Source organism: Cherax quadricarinatus, chromosome 31 (assembly GCF_038502225.1).
Source record: "Cherax quadricarinatus isolate ZL_2023a chromosome 31, ASM3850222v1, whole genome shotgun sequence".
In the NCBI taxonomy this organism is placed as follows: Eukaryota; Metazoa; Arthropoda; class Malacostraca; order Decapoda; family Parastacidae; genus Cherax; species Cherax quadricarinatus.
Window position 1 is genome coordinate 29,928,987 of NC_091322.1, and position 21,362 is coordinate 29,950,348.

A 21,362-nucleotide genomic window follows, 5' to 3' on the forward strand; every position below is an offset into this window, starting at 1 on the left:
AGTGAGAGAGAACACTAGCTAGTGAGAGAGGGAGCACTAGCCAGTGAGAGAGAACACTAGCCAGTGAGAGAGAACACTAGCTAGTGAGAGAGGGAGCACTAGCCAGTGAGAGAGAACACTAGTTAGTGAGAGAGAACATTAGCTAGTAAGAGAGAACACTAACTAGTAAGAGAGAACACTAGTTAGTGAGAGAGAGAGAGAACACTAGCCAGTGAGAGAGAACACTAGTTAGTGAGAGAGAACACTAGCTAGTGAGAGAGAACACTAGCTAGTAAGAGAGAACACTAACTAGTAAGCGAGAACACTCGTTAATGAGAGAGAGAACACTAGCCAGTGAGAGAGAGAGAGCACTAGCTAGTGAGAGAGAACACTAGCTAGTAAGAGAGAACACTAACTAGTAAGAGAGAACACTAGTTAGTGAGAGAGAGAGCACTAGCTACTGAGAGAGAGAGCACTAGCTAGCGAGAGAGAACACTAGCTAGTAAGAGAGAACACTAACTAGTAAGAGAGAACACTAGTTAGTGAGAGAGAGAACACTAGCCAGTGAGAGAGAACACTAATTAGTGAGAGAGGGAGCACTAGCCAGTGAGAGAGAACACTAGCCAGTGAGAGAGAACACTAGCCAGTGAGAGAGAACACTAGCTAGTGAGAGAGAACACTAGTTAGTGAGAGAGGGAGCACTAGCCAGTGAGAAAGAACACTAGCCAGTGAGAGAGAACACTAGCCAGTGAGAGAGAACACTAGCTAGTGAGAGAGAACACTAGTTAGTGAGAGAGGGAGCACTAGCCAGTGAGAGAGAACACTAGGTAGTGAGAGAGAACACTTGCTAGTAAGAGAGAACACTAACTAGTAAGAGAGAACACTAGTTAGTGAGAGAGAACACTAGCCAGTGAGAGAGAACACTAGTTAGTGAGAGAGAACTCTAGCTAGTGAGAGAGAACACTAGCTAGTAAGAGAGAACACTAACTAGTAAGCGAGAACACTCGTTAATGAGAGAGAGAACACTAGCCAGTGAAAGAGAGACCACTAGCTAGTGAGAGAGAACACTAGCTAGTAAGAGAGAACACTAACTAGTAAGAGAGAACACTAGTTAGTGAGAGAGAGAGAGCACTAGCTACTGAGAGAGAGAGCACTAGCTAGCGAGAGAGAACACTAGCTAGTAAGAGAGAACACTAACTAGTAAGAGAGAACACTAGTTAGTGAGAGAGAGAACACTAGCCAGTGAGAGAGAACACTAGTTAGTGAGAGAGAACACTAGCTAGTGAGAGAGAACACTAGCCAGTAAGAGAGAACACTAGTTAGTGAGAGAACACTAGCTAGTGAGAGAGAACACTGGCTAGTGAGAGAGAACACTAGTTAGTGAGAGATAACACTAGCTAGTAAGAGAGAACTCTAGCCAGTAAGAGAGAACACTAGTTAGTGAGAGTACACTAGCTAGTGAGAGAGAACACTGGCTAGTGAGAGAGAACACTAGTTAGTGAGAGAGAACACTAGCTACTGAGAGAGAACACTAGCCAGTAAGAGAGAACACTAGTTAGTGAGAGAACACTAGCTAGTGAGAGAGAACACTGGCTAGTGAGAGAGAACACTAGCTAGTGAGAGAACACTAGCTAGTGAGAGAAAACACTAGCTAGTGAGAGAAAACAATAGTTAGGGAGAACACTAGCTAGTGAGAGAACACTAGCTAGTGAGAGAGAACACTGGCTAGTGAGAGAGAACACTAGCTAGTGAGAGAGAACACTGGCTAGTGTGAGAGAGCACTAGCTAGTGAGAGAGAACACTAGCTAATGAGAAAGAACACTAGCTAGTGAGAGAGACACTAGCTAGTGAGAGAGAACACTAGCTAGTGAGAGAACACTAGCTAGTGAGAGAGAACACTGGCTAGTGAGAGAGAACACTAGCTGGTGAGAGAACACTAGCTAGTGAGAGAGAACACTGGCTAGTGAGAGAGAACACTAGCTAGTGAGAGAGAACACTAGCTAGTGAGAGAGAACACTGGCTAGTGAGAGAACACTAGCTAGTGAGAGAGAACACTGGCTAGTGAGAGAGAACACTAGCTAGTGAGAGAGAACACTGGCTAGTGAGAGAGAACACTAGCTAGTGAGAGAGAACACTGGCTAGTGAGAGAGAACACTAGTTAGTGAGAGAGAACACTAGCTAGTGAGAGAGAACACTAGCTAAGGAGACAGAACACTAGCTAGTGAGACAGAACACTAGCTAAGGAGACAGAACACTAGCTAGTGAGACAGAACACTAGCTAGGGAGACAGAACACTAGCTAGGGAGACAGAACACTAGCTAGGGAGACAGAACACTAGCTAGGGAGACAGAACACTAGCTAGGGAGACAGAACACTAGCTAGGGAGACAGAACACTAGCTAGGGAGACAGAACACTAGCTAGAGAGACAGAACACTAGCTAGTGAGACAGAACACTAGCTAGAGAGACAGAACACTAGCTAGTGAGACAGAACACTAGCTAGTGAGACAGAACACTAGCTAGAGAGACAGAACACTAGCTAGTGAGACAGAACACTAGCTAGAGAGACAGAACACTAGCTAGTGAGACAGAACACTAGCTAGGGAGACAGAACACTAGCTAGGGAGACAGAACACTAGCTAGGGAGACAGAACACTAGCTAGTGAGACAGAACACTAGCTAGGGAGACAGAACACTAGCTAGTGAGACAGAACACTAGCTAGGGAGACAGAACACTAGCTAGGGAGACAGAACACTAGCTAGTGAGACAGAACACTAGCTAGGGAGACAGAACACTAGCTAGGGAGACAGAACACTAGCTAGAGAGACAGAACACTAGCTAGTGAGACAGAACACTAGCTAGGGAGACAGAACACTAGCTAGAGAGACAGAACACTAGCTAGAGAGACAGAACACTAGCTAGGGAGACAGAACACTAGCTAGAGAGACAGAACACTAGCTAGTGAGACAGAACACTAGCTAGGGAGACAGAACACTAGCTAGAGAGACAGAACACTAGCTAGAGAGACAGAACACTAGCTAGGGAGACAGAACACTAGCTAGTGAGACAGAACACTAGCTAGGGAGACAGAACACTAGCTAGTGAGACAGAACACTAGCTAGTGAGACAGAACACTAGCTAGGGAGACAGAACACTAGCTAGTGAGACAGAACACTAGCTAGAGAGACAGAACACTAGCTAGTGAGACAGAACACTAGCTAGGGAGACAGAACACTAGCTAGAGAGACAGAACACTAGCTAGTGAGACAGAACACTAGCTAGTGAGACAGAACACTAGCTAGTGAGACAGAACACTAGCTAGTGAGACAGAACACTAGCTAGGGAGACAGAACACTAGCTAGGGAGACAGAACACTAGCTAGTGAGACAGAACACTAGCTAGGGAGACGGAACACTAGCTAGTGAAACAGAACACTAGCTAGGGAGACAGAACACTAGCTAGGGAGACAGAACACTAGCTAGTGAGACAGAACACTAGCTAGTGAGACAGAACACTAGCTAGAGAGACAGAACACTAGCTAGTGAAACAGAACACTAGCTAGGGAGAGAGAACACTAGCTAGTGAGACAGAACACTAGCTAGTGAGACAGAACACTAGCTAGGGAGACAGAACACTAGCTAGTGGGACAGAACACTAGCTAGTGAGACAGAACACTAGCTAGAGAGACAGAACACTAGCTAGGGAGACAGAACACTAGCTAGTGAGACAGAACACTAGCTAGTGAGACAGAACACTAGCTAGAGAGACAGAACACTAGCTAGAGAGACAGAACACTAGCTAGGGAGACAGAACACTAGCTAGTGAAACAGAACACTAGCTAGGGAGACAGAACACTAGCTAGTGAAACAGAACACTAGCTAGGGAGAGAGAACACTAGCTAGTGAGACAGAACACTAGACAGAACACTACTGGAACATAATAACGACTGAGTGTTGAGAGTGAAGTAGAGTGCACAGCTTCACAGATACTTCACTTTATAATTTAATAATATAATAATAATATTTTTTTCTACAAGTACATGTACAAGGTGCACAGACCATCGCTGATATCATGTACAAGGTGCACAGACCATCGCTGATAACATGTACAAGGTGCACAGACCATCGCTGATATCATGTACAAGGTGCACAGACCATCGCTGATATCATGTACAAGGTGCACAGACCATCGCTGATATCATGTACAAGGTGCACAGACCATCGCTGATATCATGTACAAGGTGCACAGACCATCGCTGATATCATGTACAAGGTGCACAGACCATCGCTGATATCATGTACAAGGTGTACAGACCATCGCTGATATCATGTACAAGGTGCACAGACCATCGCTGATATCATGTACAAGGTGCACAGACCATCGCTGATATCATGTACAAGGTGCACAGACCATCGCTGATATCATGTACAAGGTGCACAGACCATCGCTGATATCATGTACAAGGTGCACAGACCATCGCTGATATCATGTACAAGGTGCACAGACCATCGCTGATATCATGTACAAGGTGTACAGACCATCGCTGATATCATGTACAAGGTGCACAGACCATCGCTGATATCATGTGCAAGGTGTACAGACCATCGCTGATATCATGTACAAGGTGCACAGACCATCGGTGATATCATGTACAAGGTGCACAGACCATCGCTGATATCATGTACAAGGTGCACAGACCATCGCTGATATCATGTACAAGGTGCACAGACCATAGCTGATATCATGTACAAGGTGCACAGACCATCGCTGATATCATGTACAAGGTGCACAGACCTTCGCTGATATCATGTACAAGGTGCACAGACCATCGCTGATATCATGTACAAGGTGCACAGACCATCGCTGATATCATGTACAAGGTGTACAGACCATCGCTGATATCATGTACAAGGTGCACAGACCATCGCTGATATCATGTACAAGGTGCACAGACCATCGCTGATATCATGTACAAGGTGCACAGACCATCGCTGATATCATGTACAAGGTGCACAGACCATCGCTGATATCATGTACAAGGTGCACAGACCATCGCTGATATCATGTACAAGGTGCACAGACCATCACTGATATCATGTACAAGGTGCACAGACCATCACTGATATCATGTACAAGGTGCACAGACCATCACTGATATCATGTACAAGGTGCACAGACCATCACTGATATCATGTACAAGGTGTACAGACCATCACTGATATCATGTACAAGGTGCACAGACCATCACTGATATCATGTACAAGGTGCACAGACCATCACTGATATCATGTACAAGGTGTACAGACCATCGCTGATATCATGTACAAGGTGCACAGACCATCGCTGATATCATGTACAAGGTGCACAGACCATCGCTGATATCATGTACAAGGTGCACAGACCATCACTGATATCATGTACAAGGTGCACAGACCATCGCTGATATCATGTACAAGGTGCACAGACCATCGCTGATATCATGTACAAGGTGCACAGACCATCGCTGATATCATGTACAAGGTGCACAGACCATCGCTGATATCATGTACAAGGTGCACAGACCATCGCTGATATCATGTACAAGGTGCACAGACCATCGCTGATATCATGTACAAGGTGCACAGACCATCGCTGATATCATGTACAAGGTGCACAGACCATCGCTGATATCATGTACAAGGTGTACAGACCATCGCTGATATCATGTACAAGGTGCACAGACCATCGCTGATATCATGTACAAGGTGCACAGACCATCGCTGATATCATGTACAAGGTGCACAGACCATCGCTGATATCATGTACAAGGTGCACAGACCATCGCTGATATCATGTACAAGGTGCACAGACCATCGCTGATATCATGTACAAGGTGCACAGACCATCGCTGATATCATGTACAAGGTGTACAGACCATCGCTGATATCATGTACAAGGTGCACAGACCATCGCTGATATCATGTACAAGGTGCACAGACCATCGCTGATATCATGTACAAGGTGCACAGACCATCGCTGATATCATGTACAAGGTGTACAGACCATCGCTGATATCATGTACAAGGTGCACAGACCATCGCTGATATCATGTACAAGGTGCACAGACCATCGCTGATATCATGTACAAGGTGCACAGACCATCGCTGATATCATGTACAAGGTGCACAGACCATCGCTGATATCATGTACAAGGTGCACAGACCATCGCTGATATCATGTACAAGGTGCACAGACCATCGCTGATATCATGTACAAGGTGCACAGACCATCGCTGATATCATGTACAAGGTGCACAGACCATCGCTGATATCATGTACAAGGTGCACAGACCATCGCTGATATCATGTACAAGGTGCACAGACCATCGCTGATATCATGTACAAGGTGCACAGACCATCGCTGATATCATGTACAAGGTGCACAGACCATCGCTGATATCATGTACAAGGTGCACAGACCATCGCTGATATCATGTACAAGGTGCACAGACCATCGCTGATATCATGTACAAGGTGCACAGACCATCGCTGATATCATGTACAAGGTGCACAGACCATCGCTGATATCATGTACAAGGTGCACAGACCATCGCTGATATCATGTACAAGGTGCACAGACCATCGCTGATATCATGTACAAGGTGCACAGACCATCGCTGATATCATGTACAAGGTGCACAGACCATCGCTGATATCATGTACAAGGTGCACAGACCATCGCTGATATCATGTACAAGGTGCACAGACCATCGCTGATATCATGTACAAGGTGCACAGACCATCGCTGATATCATGTACAAGGTGCACAGACCATCGCTGATATCATGTACAAGGTGCACAGACCATCGCTGATATCATGTACAAGGTGTACAGACCATCGCTGATATCATGTACAAGGTGCACAGACCATCGCTGATATCATGTACAAGGTGCACAGACCATCGCTGATATCATGTACAAGGTGCACAGACCATCGCTGATATGTACAAGGTGCACAGACCATCGCTGATATCATGTACAAGGTGCACAGACCATCGCTGATATCATGTACAAGGTGCACAGACCATCGCTGATATCATGTACAAGGTGCACAGACCATCGCTGATACCAATGACATAACATTACATGGAAAGACCTTCGTTATGCTGAGCATTTCTGGAAAATTAGGTCAGTTTTGTCCCAGGATGCGACCCACACCAGCCCACTAACACCCAGGTTCTCATTTTACTGACGGGGAACATAGACAACCGGTGCAAAGAAACACCCCCAATGTTTCTACCCTAGCCAGGAATCGAACCCGGAACCCTCGCCGTGTGAAGCGAGACATTTAGCCACCAGTGCTCGGGGCACCGTGAGACTGTGTTGCTTCATGATTCACCGGGAGTCAAATAACTGATGAGGAGGTAAAAGGCAGTGAAACATTCTGTAGTCGCAAGGCAGGTAGTGGCATAACAGGTGGTCAAATGACTCCTGGTCAACTGAAAGATGGTCAAATGACCTCTGGTCAATTGGAAGATGGTCAAATGACCTCCAATTAATTGGAAGATACTCAAACGACATCTGGTCAGTTTGTCAAATGACCTCTGGTTAATTGGTCAAATGGCTTCTCGTCAACTGGGAGGTGGTCAGATGGCCTCTGGTCAATTGAGAGGTGGTCAGATGGCCTCTGGTCAATTTGGAGGGGATCAGATGTCCCCTGGTCAATTGAGAGGTGGTCAGATGGCCTCTGGTCAATTGAGAGGTGGTCAGACAGCCTCTGGTCAATTGGGAGGTGGTTAGACGGCCTCTGGTCAATTGAGAGGTGGTCAGATGGCCTCTGGTCAATTGGGAGGTGGTCAGACGGCCTCTGGTCAATTTGGAGGGGATCAGATGTCCTCTGGTCAATTGAGAGGTGGTCAGATGGCCTCTGGTCAATTGAGAGGTGGTCAGATGGCCTCTGATCAATTGGGAGGTGGTCAGATGTTCTCTGGTCAATTGGAAGGTGGTCAGATGTTCTTTGATCAATTGGGAGGTGGTCAGACGGTGTCTGGCCAATTGGGAGGTGGTCAGACGGCCTCTGGTCAATTGGGAGGTGGTCAGACGGCAACTGGTCAATTGGGAGGTGGTCAGATGTCTTCTGGTCAATTGGGAGGTGGTCAGATGTCTTCTGGTCAATTGGGAGGTGGTCAGATGTTCTCTGGTCAATTGGAAGGTGGTCAGATGGGCTCTGGTCAATTGGGAGGTGGTCAGACGGTGTCTGGCCAATTGGGAGGTGGTCAGACGGCCTCTGGTCAATTGGGAGGTGGTCAGACGGCAACTGGTCAATTGGGAGGTGGTCAGACGGCCTCTGGTCAATTGGGAGGTGGTCAGACGGCATCTGGTCCATTGGGAGGTGGTCAGACGGCCTCTGGTCAATTGGGAGGTGGTCAGATGTCTTCTGGTCAATTGGGAGGTGGTCAGATGTCTTCTGGTCAATTGGGAGGTAGTCAGACGGCCTCTGGTCAATTGGGAGATGGTCAGACGGCCTCTGGTCAATTGGGAAGTGGTCAAATGGCCTCTTGTCAATTGGGAGGTGGTCAGATGTCTTCTGGACAATTGGGAGGTGGGCAGACGGCCTCTGGTCAATTGGGAGATGGTCAGATGGTCTCTGGTTAATTGGGAGGTGGTCAGATGTCCTCTGGTCAATTGGGAGGTGGTCAGATGTCTTCTGGTCAATTGGGAGGTGGTCAGATGTCTTCTGGTCAATTGGGGGTGGTCAGACGGCCTCTGGTTAATTGGGAGGTGGTCAGATGTCTTCTGGTCAATTGGGAGGTGGTCAGATGTCTTCTGGTCAATTGGGAGGTGGTCAGATGTCTTCTGGTCAATTGGGAGGTGGTCAGATGTCTTCTGGTCAATTGGGGGGTGGTCAGATGTCTTCTGGTCAATTGGGAGGTGGTCAGATGTCTTCTGGTCAATTGGGAGGTGGTCAGACGGCCTCTGGTCAATTGGGAGGTGGTCAAATGGCCTCTGGTCAATTGGGAGGTGGTCAGATGGCCTCTGGTCAATTGGGAGGTGGTCAGATGACCTCTGGTCAATTGGGAGGTGGTCAAATGGCAGTTGCCCAGTGAGTGACGGACACATTTCAGTGTGAGAGATAAGATTACACGGGTGGAGTTGATCTGTGACCCAAGGTCATACTACACACTTCACCACTCCCCCTTCTGTCTGTTTCTGTCTCTGTCTGTCTGCCTATCTGTCTCTCCCTCTCTATCTCTCTCTCTCTCCTGTGATCATCACTTATTGGTCATAAAGAAGCTAGGTAAAGATTACCTTCGTTTATCTAAAGCTCTAAGAGCTGTTATTCTTTATCAGGTCATAGAAAGCCTGATGCTAACCCTAACAGCAGCTTTTCATAAATAATTTACATACGTGTATTTTATTTAAGTTTTAGTAGCATACATTGAGACAGTGAAGCTGGAGCCTGGCTGTGGGTCACACCATTACTTTGTTCACTGTTCTTATCATTAATGCTGGAGCCTGGCTGTGGGTCACACCATTACTTTGTTCAGTTCTTATCATTAATGCTGGAGCCTGGCTGTGGGTCACACCATAACTTTGTTCACTGTTCTTATCATTAATGCTGGAGCCTGGCTGTGGGTCACACCATAACTTTGTTCACTGTTCTTATCATTAATGCTGGAGCCTGGCTGTGGGTCACACCATTACTTTGTTCAGTTCTTATCATTAATGCTGGAGCCTGGCTGTGGGTCACACCATTACTTTGTTCACTGTTCTTATCATTAATGCTGGAGCCTGGCTGTGGGTCACACCATAACTTTGTTCGCTGTTCTTATCATTAATGCTGGAGCCTGGCTGTGGGTCACACCATTACTTTGTTCAGTTCTTATCATTAATGCTGGAGCCTGGCTGTGGGTCACACCATAACTTTGTTCACTGTTCTTATCATTAATGCTGGAGCCTGGCTGTGGGTCACACCATAACTTTGTTCACTGTTCTTATCATTAATGCTGGAGCCTGGCTGTGGGTCACACCATTACTTTGTTCACTGTTCTTATCATTAATGCTGGAGCCTGGCTGTGGGTCACACCATTACTTTGTTCACTGTTCTTATCATTAATGCTGGAGCCTGGCTGTGGGTCACACCATAACTTTGTTCGCTGTTCTTATCATTAATGCTGGAGCCTGGCTGTGGGTCACACCATTACTTTGTTCACTGTTCTTATCATTAATGCTGGAGCCTGGCTGTGGGTCACACCATTACTTTGTTCACTGTTCTTATCATTAATGCTGGAGCCTGGCTGTGGGTCACACCATTACTTTGTTCACTGTTCTTATCATTAATGCTGGAGCCTGGCTGTGGGTCACACCATAACTTTGTTCACTGTTCTTACCATTAATGCTGGAGCCTGGCTGTGGGTCACACCATTACTTTGTTCACTGTTCTTATCATTAATGCTGGAGCCTGGCTGTGGGTCACACCATAACTTTGTTCACTGTTCTTATCATTAATGCTGGAGCCTGGCTGTGGGTCACACCATTACTTTGTTCACTGTTCTTATCATTAATGCTGGAGCCTGGCTGTGGGTCACACCATAACTTTGTTCGCTGTTCTTATCATTAATGCTGGAGCCTGGCTGTGGGTCACACCATTACTTTGTTCACTGTTCTTATCATTAATGCTGGAGCCTGGCTGTGGGTCACACCATTACTTTGTTCACTGTTCTTATCATTAATGCTGGAGCCTGGCTGTGGGTCACACCATTACTTTGTTCACTGTTCTTATCATTAATGCTGGAGCCTGGCTGTGGGTCACACCATTACTTTGTTCACTGTTCTTATCATTAATGCTGGAGCCTGGCTGTGGGTCACACCATTACTTTGTTCACTGTTCTTATCATTAATGCTGGAGCCTGGCTGTGGGTCACACCATAACTTTGTTCACTGTTCTTATCATTAATGCTGGAGCCTGGCTGTGGGTCACACCATTACTTTGTTCACTGTTCTTATCATTAATGCTGGAGCCTGGCTGTGGGTCACACCATTACTTTGTTCACTGTTCTTATCATTAATGCTGGAGCCTGGCTGTGGGTCACACCATAACTTTGTTCACTGTTCTTACCATTAATGCTGGAGCCTGGCTGTGGGTCACACCATTACTTTGTTCACTGTTCTTATCATTAATGCTGGAGCCTGGCTGTGGGTCACACCATAACTTTGTTCACTGTTCTTATCATTAATGCTGGAGCCTGGCTGTGGGTCACACCATAACTTTGTTCGCTGTTCTTATCATTAATGCTGGAGCCTGGCTGTGGGTCACACCATTACTTTGTTCAGTTCTTATCATTAATGCTGGAGCCTGGCTGTGGGTCACACCATAACTTTGTTCACTGTTCTTATCATTAATGCTGGAGCCTGGCTGTGGGTCACACCATAACTTTGTTCACTGTTCTTATCATTAATGCTGGAGCCTGGCTGTGGGTCACACCATTACTTTGTTCACTGTTCTTATCATTAATGCTGGAGCCTGGCTGTGGGTCACACCATTACTTTGTTCACTGTTCTTATCATTAATGCTGGAGCCTGGCTGTGGGTCACACCATAACTTTGTTCGCTGTTCTTATCATTAATGCTGGAGCCTGGCTGTGGGTCACACCATTACTTTGTTCACTGTTCTTATCATTAATGCTGGAGCCTGGCTGTGGGTCACACCATAACTTTGTTCACTGTTCTTATCATTAATGCTGGAGCCTGGCTGTGGGTCACACCATTACTTTGTTCACTGTTCTTATCATTAATGCTGGAGCCTGGCTGTGGGTCACACCATTACTTTGTTCACTGTTCTTATCATTAATGCTGGAGCCTGGCTGTGGGTCACACCATTACTTTGTTCACTGTTCTTATCATTAATGCTGGAGCCTGGCTGTGGGTCACACCATTACTTTGTTCACTGTTCTTATCATTAATGCTGGAGCCTGGCTGTGGGTCACACCATTACTTTGTTCACTGTTCTTATCATTAATGCTGGAGCCTGGCTGTGGGTCACACCATTACTTTGTTCACTGTTCTTATCATTAATGCTGGAGCCTGGCTGTGGGTCACACCATAACTTTGTTCACTGTTCTTATCATTAATGCTGGAGCCTGGCTGTGGGTCACACCATAACTTTGTTCACTGTTCTTATCATTAATGCTGGAGCCTGGCTGTGGGTCACACCATTACTTTGTTCACTGTTCTTATCATTAATGCTGGAGCCTGGCTGTGGGTCACACCATTACTTTGTTCACTGTTCTTATCATTAATGCTGGAGCCTGGCTGTGGGTCACACCATTACTTTGTTCACTGTTCTTATCATTAATGCTGGAGCCTGGCTGTGGGTCACACCATTACTTTGTTCACTGTTCTTATCATTAATGCTGGAGCCTGGCTGTGGGTCACACCATAACTTTGTTCACTGTTCTTATCATTAATGCTGGAGCCTGGCTGTGGGTCACACCATAACTTTGTTCACTGTTCTTATCATTAATGCTGGAGCCTGGCTGTGGGTCACACCATTACTTTGTTCTCTGTTCTTATCATTATGCTGAAGCCTGGCTGTGGGTCACACTATTACTTTGTTCGCTGTTCTTATCATTAATGCTGGAGCCTGGCTGTGGGTCACACCATTACTTTGTTCGCTGTTCTTATCATTAATGCTGGAGCCTGGCTGTGGGTCACACCATTACTTTGTTCACTGTTCTTATCATTAATGCTGGAGCCTGGCTGTGGGTCACACCATTACTTTGTTCACTGTTCTTATCATTAATGCTGGAGCCTGGCTGTGGGTCACACCATTACTTTGTTCACTGTTCTTATCATTAATGCTGGAGCCTGGCTGTGGGTCACACCATAACTTTGTTCACTGTTCTTATCATTAATGCTGGAGCCTGGCTGTGGGTCACACCATTACTTTGTTCACTGTTCTTATCATTAATGCTGGAGCCTGGCTGTGGGTCACACCATTACTTTGTTCACTGTTCTTATCATTAATGCTGGAGCCTGGCTGTGGGTCACACCATAACTTTGTTCACTGTTCTTATCATTAATATAACCATGTTGAGAGAACCTGGTTCAGATGTTTACTAACTGTGTGGAACTCTAGCGTTGCGATCACACCTAAGATTAATTTTCATGTCCTTCAAGAAACTGCGGCTCGAGTCCGTGTGTGTTCTTTCCTCATGTATATCTTTTCTGATGCAACAGTTCTCCTCAGGAAGGTTCCTTGATGCTGGTGAGCGGCTCTTGATTTAGGGAATTGGATCTTTGCTCCAGTTCTCCGAATTAAGCCTGAATGCCTTCCACATCCTCCCCCCCAGGCGCTGTATAATCCTACGGGTTTAATGCTTCCCTTTGATTATAATAATGATGCAACAGTTTAAATGTTCCCATATATATATTTATATATATATATATATATATATATATATATATATATATATATATATATATATATATATATATATATATATATATATATAACAACTTTTGACTGTCAGAGTGAAATAATTTATACCCCTGTATGTGGAATTCAGCAGACATGTTATTTTTTTTTTTCAGATTGAATCAGGTTTAAGGTTAATAAAATGTCTGTGTTTCTTGCACATGCAGTTAGTCTTAATTCATATATTATATTACTTACACTATGACTATTTGTATAATAGATACTAGAGACTCACGAAATCGTAATGACACGATTGCAAACAAACTCTCTGACCGCGGGTTCAAATCCCGCCCGTGGTATGGTTCTTTTTTAATGTATACATTGGTATTGTGTACATTGTTATTGTATACATTGTTATTGTATACATTGTTATTGTATACATTGTTATTGTATACATTGGTATTGTATACATTGGTATTGTATACATTGTTATTGTATACATTGTTATTGTATACATTGTTATTGTATACATTGGTATTGTATACCTTGGTATTGTATACATTGGTATTGTATACCTTGGTATTGTATACATTGTTAATGTATACATTGTTATTGTATACATTGTTATTGTATACATTGTTAATGTATACATTGTTATTGTATACATTGTTAATGTATACATTGTTAATGTATACATTGTTATTGTATACATTGTTAATGTATACATTGTTATTGTATACATTGGTATTGTATACCTTGGTATTGTATACATTGGTATTGTGTACATTGGTATTGTATACATTGGTATTGTATACATTGGTATTGTATACCTTGGTATTGTATACATTGGTATTGTATACATTGGTATTGTATACATTGGTATTGTATACATTGGTATTGTATACCTTGGTATTGTATACATTGGTATTGTATACATTGGTATTGTATACATTGGTATTGTATACCTTGGTATTGTATACATTGGTATTGTATACCTTGGTATTGTATACATTGGTATTGTGTACATTGGTATTGTATACATTGGTATTGTATACATTGGTATTGTATACATTGTTATTGTATACATTGGTATTGTATACCTTGGTATTGTATACATTGGTATTGTATACATTGGTATTGTATACCTTGGTATTGTATACCTTGGTATTGTATACATTGGTATTGTGTACATTGGTATTGTATACATTGGTATTGTATACACTGGTATTGTATACATTGGTATTGTATACCTTGGTATTGTATACATTGTTAATGTGTACATTGGTATTGTATACATTGGTATTGTATACATTGGTATTGTATACATTGGTATTGTATACATTGGTATTGTATACATTGTTATTGTATACCTTGGTATTGTATACATTGGTATTGTATACCTTGGTATTGTATACATTGGTATTGTGTACATTGGTATTGTATACATTGGTATTGTATACATTGGTATTGTATACCTTGGTATTGTATACCTTGGTATTGTATACATTGGTATTGTATACCTTGGTATTGTATACATTGGTATTGTATACCTTGGTATTGTATACATTGGTATTGTGTACATTGGTATTGTGTACATTGGTATTGTATACATTGGTATTGTATACATTGGTATTGTATACATTGGTATTGTATACATTGTTATTGTATACATTGTTAATGTGTACATTGTTATTGTATACATTGGTATTGTATACATTGGTATTGTATACATTGGTATTGTGTACATTGGTATTGTATACATTGGTATTGTGTACATTGGTATTGTATACATTGGTATTGTATACATTGGTATTGTATACCTTGGTATTGTATACATTGGTATTGTATACATTGGTATTGTATACATTGGTATTGTATACATTGGTATTGTATACATTGGTATTGTATACATTGGTATTGTATACATTGGTATTGTATACATATGTCTTCTGCTCTGCCAGTGACGTCACTCAAAACATCTCGCAAAATCTCGCATTGTGTGAGATATTTACTTTGTTCAATACTTATGACGAGATTCTGTGTTTTTCTTAAAATTCTGTTTTAAGTATTAAAATTCCATAAACTTCACCTGAAATAAACACAAAGCGCCTAGTTTATTTGAGTAAATGAAAGATCCTATAGAATATAGTGAATTAAGTAGAGGTTAATGATGGAGTTATTATATTGAAGTTGAGAATGCAGGGGTTGGGAGGCAGGCCTCAGCGGGTTACAATGGCACAATGGCTTCCCGGAGATCTGCTTTAGCCTCGCAGAATGAAATAGCCGGGAATGACCCTCTCCGGGAGCTGTTCGAGGCTTGCAGAAATGGAGACTTAGTGAGAGTGAAGAAGCTAGTAACAGCACAGAATGTGAACGCCAGAGACACTGCAGGACGCAAGTCATCTCCACTACACTTCGCAGCAGGTCATCTCCTACACTAACTCACTAATTTCCACTTTCTCCTCTTAACATTACTTTATCCATACTTTCAACCTTATTCGTGTTACATTACCAATCAAGGTTTATCCCGGAGACATGAAGTGCGCAGTAAATTGATATACTTGAAATTTATGTGGGAGCTGACCTGTAGTGACTCCAGGTCTATATTAGTGTGAGAGGCGATAAACCCGCACGAGTCTTGCATCGCCATAAAATTGGAGTAATTAGGTAATTACCTGGAACGAGATCCCTTCAACAAGGACCCCCTCCCCCTCCCCCTCTTAAAGGGACCAGTTCTGTGATTATAAAGATTTATTCTCTGTCACTGCTACACTACTCATGTTATAGCCCTACCAAGCTCTTGTGTGGTTGTACTAGTTCCTGACAGCGCTTGTGTGGTTGTACTAGTTCCTGACAGCTCTTGTGTGGTTGTACTAGTTCCTGACAGCGCTTGTGTGGTTGTACTAGTTCCTGACAGCTCTTGTGTGGCTGTACTAGTTCCTGACAGCTCTTGTGTGGTTGTACTAGTTCCTGACAGCTCTTGTGTGGTTGTCCTAGTTCCTGACAGCTCTTGTGTGGTTGTACTAGTTCCTGACAGCGCTTGTGTGGTTGTACTAGTTCCTGACAGCTCTTGTGTGGTTGTACTAGTTCCTGACAGCGCTTGTGTGGTTGTACTAGTTCCTGACAGCTCTTGTGTGGTTGTACTAGTTCCTGACAGCTCTTGTGTGGTTGTACTAGTTCCTGACAGCTCTTGTGTGTTTGTACTAGTTCCTGACAGCTCTTGTGTGGCTGTACTAGTTCCTGACAGCTCTTGTGTGGCTGTACTAGTTCCTGACAGCTCTTGTGTGGCTGTACTAGTTCCTGACAGCTCTTGTGTGGTTGTACTAGTTCCTGACAGCTCTTGTGTGGTTGTACTACTTCCTGACAGCTCTTGTGTGGTTGTACTAGTTCCTGACAGCTCTTGTGTGGTTGTACTACTTCCTGACAGCTCTTGTGTGGTTGTACTAGTTCCTGACAGCTCTTGTGTGGCTGTACTAGTTCCTGACAGCTCTTGTGTGGCTGTACTAGTTCCTGACAGCTCTTGTGTGGCTGTACTAGTTCCTGACAGCTCTTGTGTGGCTGTACTAGTTCCTGACAGCTCTTGTGTGGTTGTACTAGTTCCTGACAGCTCTTGTGTGGTTGTACTAATTCCTGACAGCTCTTGTGTGGTTGTACTAGTTCCTGACAGCTCTTGTGTGGTTGTACTAGTTCCTGACAGCTCTTGTGTGGCTGTACTAGTTCCTGACAGCTCTTGTGTGGCTGTACTAGTTCCTGACAGCTCTTGAGTGGTTGTACAAGTTACTGACAGCTCTTGTGTGGTTGTACTAGTCCCTGACAGCTCTTGTGTGGTTGTACTAGTTCCTGACAGCTCTTGAGTGGTTGTACTCGTTCCTGACAGCTCTTGAGTGGTTGTACTCGTTCCTGACAGCTCTTGAGTGGTTGTACTAGTTCCTGACAGCTCTTGTGTGGTTGTACTAGTTCCTGACAGCTCTTGTGTGGTTGTACTAGTTCCTGACAGCTCTTGAGTGGTTGTACTCGTTCCTGACAGCTCTTGTGTGGTTGTACTAGTTCCTGACAGCTCTTGTGTGGTTGTACTAGTTCCTGACAGCTATTGAGTGGTTGTACTAGTTCCTGACAGCTCTTGTGTGGTTGTACTAGTTCCTGACAGCTATTGAGTGGTTGTACTAGTTCCTGACAGCTCTGTGTGGTTGCATTCATTCCTGACAGCTCTTTGTGGTTGCATTCACTTCTGACAGCTCTGTGTGGTTGCATTCATTCCTGACAGCTCTTTGTTGCTGCATTCACTTCTGACAGCCCTTTGTGGTTCATTAATTCCTGACAGCTATGCATGGTTGCAGTCACTCCTGACAGCTCTGAGTGGTTGGGTTGACTCTGACAAGCTCTGGTTGGTGGCACCTGGCTCAAGTGGTAGTGCATTTACCTTACATTTGAAGGACTAGGGTTTGATCCCAGCCCAAGTGAAAATTTTAGGCATATTTCCATACACCTGTTGTCCCTGTTTACCTAGCAGTAAGTAGGTATCTGGTGGTCACACACTGGGTAAGAGGATCAAAGGACCCTAATAAAAATAAGCCATATATAGTGTATTTATTGGGTTTTCCTGGAATACTAAGTCCCCTGGAATAATAATCCAAGTAATGGTTTGGCAATAGTATTGTAAATGAGTGGAATGAACTCTTAGGTAGTGTCACTGAGGCAAGAACTTTGAGTAGCTTTACATATAGATTGGACAGTTCTATGAGTGGGTGTGGTTGGGTGCTAATTAGACATGCCTAACTTGGGCCAGTAGGCCTACTTCAGTGTTCCTTCATTTATTTTCTTGTAAAATCTTGGTTTAGTTGGCTCTGGTGCATGATTGGATGTCTTGACTCTAGCAAACTCTTGTTGGTTGAGTTGGTTCTAGCAAACTCTTGTTGGTTGAGTTGGTTCTAGCAGTCTTGTTGGGTGAGTTGGTTCTAACAAACTCTTGTTGGGTGAGTTGGTTCTAGCAAACTCTTGTTGGTTGAGTTGGTTCTAGCAGTCTTGTTGGGTGAGTTGGTTCTAGCAAACTCTTGTTGGGTGAGTTGGTTCTAGCAAACTCTTGTTGGTTGAGTTGGTTCTAGCAAACTCTTGTTGGTTGAGTTGCTTCTAGCAAACTCTTGTTGGTTGAGTTGGTTCTAGCAAACTCTTGTTGGTTGAGTTGGTTCTAGCAAACTCTTGTTGGTTGAGTTGGTTCTAGCAAAGTCTTGTTGGGTGAGTTGGTTCTAGCAAACTCTTGTTGGTTGAGTTGGTTCTAGCAAAGTCTTGTTGGTTGAGTTGGTTCTAACAGACTCTTGTTGGTTGAGTTGGTTCTAGCAAAGTCTTGTTGGGTGAGTTGGTTCTAGCAAACTCTTGTTGGTTGAGTTGGTTCTAGCAAACTCTTGTTGGGTGAGTTGATTCTAGCAAACTTGTTGGTTGAGTTAGTTCTAGCAAACTCTTGTTGGGTGAGTTGGTTCTAGCAAACTCTTGTTGGGTGAGTTGGTTCTAGCAAACTCTTGTTGATTGAGTTGGTTCTAGCAAACTCTTGTTGGTTGAGTTGGTTCTAGCAAACTCTTATTGGTTGAGTTGGTTCTAGTAAAGTCTTATTGGGTGAGTTGGTTCTAGCAAACTCTTGTTGGTTGAGTTGGCTCTAGCAAACTCTTATTGGTTGAGTTGGTTGTAGCAAACTTGTTGGTTGAGTTGGTTCTAGTAAACTCTTGTTGATTGAGTTGGCTCTGGCATACTTGTTGGTTCAGTTGACTCAGACAAGCTCTGGTTAGATGAGTTGACTTTGGCAATCTTTGACCAGTTGAGTTGACAAGGACAAGCTTTGACCAATTGAGTTGTATCTGAACAGCCCTTTGGTTGGTTGAATTGGTTTTGAAAAGCTCTCTGATTGGTTGAGTTTGCTTGAGCAGGCTCTTATTGGTTCACTTGGCTGTGAGAATGGAAAAGCATTTAACTGACTCGACTCAAGAAATCGTAATGACACGATTGCAAACAAACCATACCCCCGGCCGGGATTGAACCCGCGGTCTGGAGTTTTGAGACTCTATGACCGCGGGTTCAATCCCGGCCGGGGGTATGGTTTGGGAAAGCATTTAAAACTTGTGATAGATTATTTAGGTTAACAATGTACAGAACTTTTATATAATATTATACATATGTTGATATATGAGGATGGCATGTGACAATGCAATAAACTAAGATATCTAACTAAGTAAAATAAAATTTAATTACATAAGGACCCCTGCAAAACAGCCACAGGGTGGAGGAGTTGAATGGCAGCTCTAGGCCTTTTATGTTGCAGTCAATACATTGTTAAGAACTTTCAGTAGTGAGATAGAAATGGAGATCAGCACAGGTAAGTGTGCATGAAGACATCCTATACTGGAAGGTGTGTGTATGAAGACATCCTATAATGAAAGGTGTGTGTATGAAGACATGATATAATGGAAGGTGTGTGTATGAAGACATCCTATAATGAAAGGTGTGTGTATGAAGACATCCTATAATGAAAGGTGTGTGTATGAAGACATCCTGTAATGGAAGGTGTGTGTATGAAGACATCCTGTAATGGAAGGTGTGTGTATGAAGACATCCTGTAATGGAAGGTGTGTGTATGAAGACATCCTGTAATGGAAGGTGTGTGTATGAAGACATCCTGTAATGGAAGGTGTGTGTATGAAGACATCCTGTAATGGAAGGTGTGTGTATGAAGGCATCCTATAATGGAAGGTGTGTGTATGAAGACATCCTGTAATGGAAGGTGTGTGTATGAAGACATCCTATAATGGAAGGTGTGTGTATGAAGACATCCTATAATGAAAGGTGTGTGTATGAAGACATCCTGTAATGGAAGGTGTGTGTATGAAGATATACTGGAAGATGTGTGTAGGAAGACATCCTATAATGGAAGGTGTGTGTAGGAAGACATCCTATACTGGAAGGTGTGTGTAAGAAGACATCCTATACTGGAAAGTGTCTTCTGGTCATGAAACCAACTAAATCATCTCTATTTCAGTAGTATGTCTTAAATTTTGTCAAATTATACCAAGAAGCAGTAATTAAAAAAATAATAAAAAACTTCCTTGAAAACGCCTCAAATTTGGTATTTTAAACCAAACACAAGGTCAGAGTTTTCCCATCATTCACTGCATGGGGTGATTTTTTTTTATATACTGTGTATACTCACCCCACAGACCCATTTTCTAATATCTAGCCAAAATTTACTGCTCTTAGCTTATCTGAGCAAACTGAGTTCAAGATGTAGATCTGTGTGAGGGAGTCTGGCATCAATGTAGATCTAAGTGACAGACAGTGAAAGGGGTAAATTATTGCAATTTGTATTCAGATTTATGTACAATATTGCACATTGCAGAAAAAATCAATATTAAGTATGCAAAAATTACAGTTTATGATGATTTAATCAAGGATTTCTCTACAGTATCTCCAAAGGGCATGTTAATATATATTTCTTAACATCCAGAGGGAATGCTCAAAGAGAACTTGTAACACTTATAAATAAATTGCTAAAATATGCCTGTCTACACATGTTATAAAGCTCACCAGCTCCTGATAGTCTTGTGAGTAATACTGACCAAAAACATGTTTATTATTCAGTTACAGTAGCTAGTACATTTTGTCTTGCAGGTCACAAGACATGTCTGTACAAAATATATATAAGCTGCTGTACTGTATACAGTATATCTGTTAATGGTTCTGGGAGTTATTACATCTGCAGCCTGATCTCAGACCACACTTCCTAAATTTAAAAATAAATATTACAGCAATAAGAGCTATTAAGAAACAAAAGTGTAGCTAAGTGTACAGTGAACATAGAAGTTTGTAACTGTAAGATATGCTTTCTGTCTTACATATTCATGTTCAGTCCTGTTAGAATGCAGAATGTGCAATAAACATCCATTTCACATATATATAACAAGATAGTAATAATTCCCTGAATAGTTGCTGACTAACAACCTACTGCT

The 21,362-nt window shown here is 43.1% G+C and overlaps 1 protein-coding gene across 3 annotated transcripts in view; it reads left to right on the plus strand.

The window, feature by feature from the left end:
- The first annotated feature begins 15,578 nt into the window (after positions 1 to 15,578).
- The window catches only part of Tnks (tankyrase), a 102,546-nt gene continuing 96,762 nt past the window's right edge, over positions 15,579 to 21,362 (plus strand). For all 3 annotated transcript variants that reach the window (XM_053788345.2, XM_053788352.2, XM_053788358.2), the window contains exon 1: positions 15,579 to 15,798. In XM_053788345.2, coding sequence (XP_053644320.1) covers positions 15,615 to 15,798 — 184 coding nt within the window. In that variant the 5' untranslated portion in view covers positions 15,579 to 15,614. The remainder of the gene's footprint in view (positions 15,799 to 21,362) is intronic.